Here is a 2,641-nt window from a genome sequence, read left to right on the forward strand (position 1 = left end):
AGATAATTCGGCTTGGAATGCCGAACCTATAAATGATGTGATGCAGAAAGAAATTGACCACGTTTTCTGCCTTGACTTCCCGTAGGGATATTGCTTCTGCCCACCGGGAGAAATAATCCGTTGCTGCGAGTATGAATCGATGCCCTTTTGATGTGGAGGTTCTATCGGCCCAATGACATCTGTGCCCCAAGTAGCAAAGGGCCACGATGGTACAGTTGGATGTAAGAGTTCTGGCGGGCGATCTTTGAAATCACCATGTATCTGACACTAGTGGCACTTCTTTGCGTAATCCATGCAATCTTTTACCATGGTCGGCCAGAAATAACCTGTCAGCTTCAATCTCAGTGCAATTTTGGGTCCGGATTGATGTGCTCCGCATAATCCAGAATGTGCTTCCTTGATCGCATTCACTGCTTCCGTTTGAGAGAGGCATCGCAACCACATTTGATCATAAGTCCGCTTGTAAAGTGTGTCATTGTGGTATGTATATTGAGACAGGCGCCTTTGAAGTTCGATCTTCTTATTCCGATCTTCGGGGAGGTGGCCATATTTAAAATACTCAATGAACGGAGCCCTCCAATCATTTACTTCAACTTGGGTGCACGTCACCACGTTATCTTGATAGTCAGAAGGGAAGAATTCCAGGACTGAAGGTAACAACCATCGCTGTTCTACCCGAATCTCGGCAACACCATCGGGAGGAAGGGACAAAGCTGCAACCAACTTCCCAAGAGCATCTGCTTGTGTATTATTGCGACGTCTAACATGTTGGATGTCAATGAAAGTGAACTTTTCCATGAGGCTTAGCACCAATGAATGATATGAAGTCAATTCCGGTTTTCGCACTTCATAGATTCCATTTACTTGTCGGATTACCAATTGAGAGTCTCCAAAAGCTTGAAGATGAGATATATTCATTGATAGTGCCGTCAGCAACCCGAAAGCTAATGCTTCGTATTCGGCCTCATTGTTAGAGCAATCAGGGTTCATAAGAGAGAAAGAGTGATAGATGACTCTCTTATTTGGGGTGACAAGTACAATTCCAACCCCTGCTTTTTTCCTTGTCGACCCTTCTGCCGACTCTATTGAGCGAGATGCTCCATCGAAATATAGTTGCCAGTAATGGGTGACTTTCTCCACGGTCATTACCTCTTCGTCTGGTAGGTCTGTAATAAGAGGAGAATCGTCGGGTACAGGGTGAGCCGCTAAGAAATCTGCCAGGGCCTGACCTTTAATAGCTCGTTGAGGAACGTACGTGATATCAAATTCCATCATAAGAACTGCCCATTTGCCTACTCGGCCCATCAATGTTGGCCTGTTGAGCACATACTTAATCGGATCAGCCCTTGCAATCAGTTTAATCTCATGGGACAACATATAATGTCGAAGCCACTTCAGCGCGAATATCAGAGCCAGACATAGCTTCTCAACAGGAGAGTAGTTATTCTCGGCACCTATCATGACCCGACTGAGATAATAGCATGCAACTTCTTTACCTTCTTCATTTACTTGCGCCAACATAGCTCCGAGGGAAGAAGGTGTGGCAGCGATATATAATATTAACGGCCTTCCGCGAATCGGTGCTGCCAAGACTGGCGGATTTAGCAAATACGGCTTCTGACATGAATCATCCCAATTGAATGCCGCTCCCTTTTTCATCAGTTTGGAAAATGGGTGGATTCGACCAGACAAATTGGAGATAAATCTTCTAATATATGCAAGTTTGCCTTGAAGAGATCTCAGTTGCTTTAAACTCTTTGGATGAGGCATTTCGATGATTGCTTTAATCTTGTCTGGGTCTACTTCTATCCCGCGATATCGAACGATAAAACCCAAGAACTTTCCGGAGGTGACCCCAAATGCGCACTTCAAAGGATTCATTTTCAATTGATATTTTCGAAATTGATCAAAAACAATTCTCAGATCTACGAGATGATCAATTCTATTTTTTGTCTTGACCACCAAGTCATCAATATAACATTCGACCAAATTATGCAACAAATCATCAAAAATGGTCGTCATTGCTCTTTGGTAAGTGGCTCCTGCATTCTTTAATCCAAAAGGCATGACTTTATAACAAAAGTTACCTTTGGGAGTTCTGAAAGCCTTGTGAGTAGCATCTTCCGTTTTGCGAGATTTCGATCGTTGGGGTACGTACGCGCAAGTTACACACGTCGGCAGGGGCTGGACTGTAAATATTAGACTTTGAAGGGGTTCCTTGCAAGTTACACCTATGTATATATATAGGTGCTAGGGTTTCACAAAGGAAACCCTAACCCTAATCATCCCCCAGCTGCCCCATCCGCCTCAACTCCACCCTGCCCAACCTGTGCGCACGCCCCGGCCGCCGACGAGCTGCTCAGGCCGCCGGAAAAGCCACTCCTACTCCCTGCGGCCAGCTCGGGTCAGCCCAGATCGAGCCGGCTCGAGCTCTGCGACCATGCCTCCCTTCGGCCGCGCCGCCCTCCTGTCGGCCCCGGCGACCTCCAGCAACCTGGCGCGCGCGTCCTCCGCCGTCCCCGCGCGCCGCCGACAGCCGCTGGAATCTCCTGCGGCCGCCCAGACCCGTGCGGGCCGAGGTCGGGCCCGCTCGGCTTCCAAGCGTCGCCGCTGCCCACCGGGGGGTGCACCACCTTCCCCT

At 48.0% G+C, this 2,641-nt stretch overlaps 1 protein-coding gene across 1 annotated transcript; it reads right to left on the bottom strand.

Annotated features, from left to right (window-relative positions):
• Positions 1-267: 267 nt before the first annotated feature.
• Positions 268-2,022, bottom strand: LOC109704570. Its single transcript, XM_020225323.1, has one exon. The coding sequence runs from the start codon at positions 2,020-2,022 to the stop codon at positions 268-270; it is 1,755 nt and encodes a 584-aa protein (XP_020080912.1).
• Positions 2,023-2,641: the final 619 nt, after the last annotated feature.

The sequence above is a fragment of the Ananas comosus genome, unplaced genomic scaffold (genome assembly GCF_001540865.1).
Source record: "Ananas comosus cultivar F153 unplaced genomic scaffold, ASM154086v1, whole genome shotgun sequence".
NCBI classification, from domain to species: domain Eukaryota; kingdom Viridiplantae; phylum Streptophyta; class Magnoliopsida; order Poales; family Bromeliaceae; genus Ananas; species Ananas comosus.

Bases quoted from the DNA above. Each gene is read 5' to 3' on its own strand.
- LOC109704570 (XM_020225323.1), bottom strand. From the start codon at position 2,022: ATGACGACCATTTTTGATGATTTGTTGCATAATTTGGTCGAATGTTAT.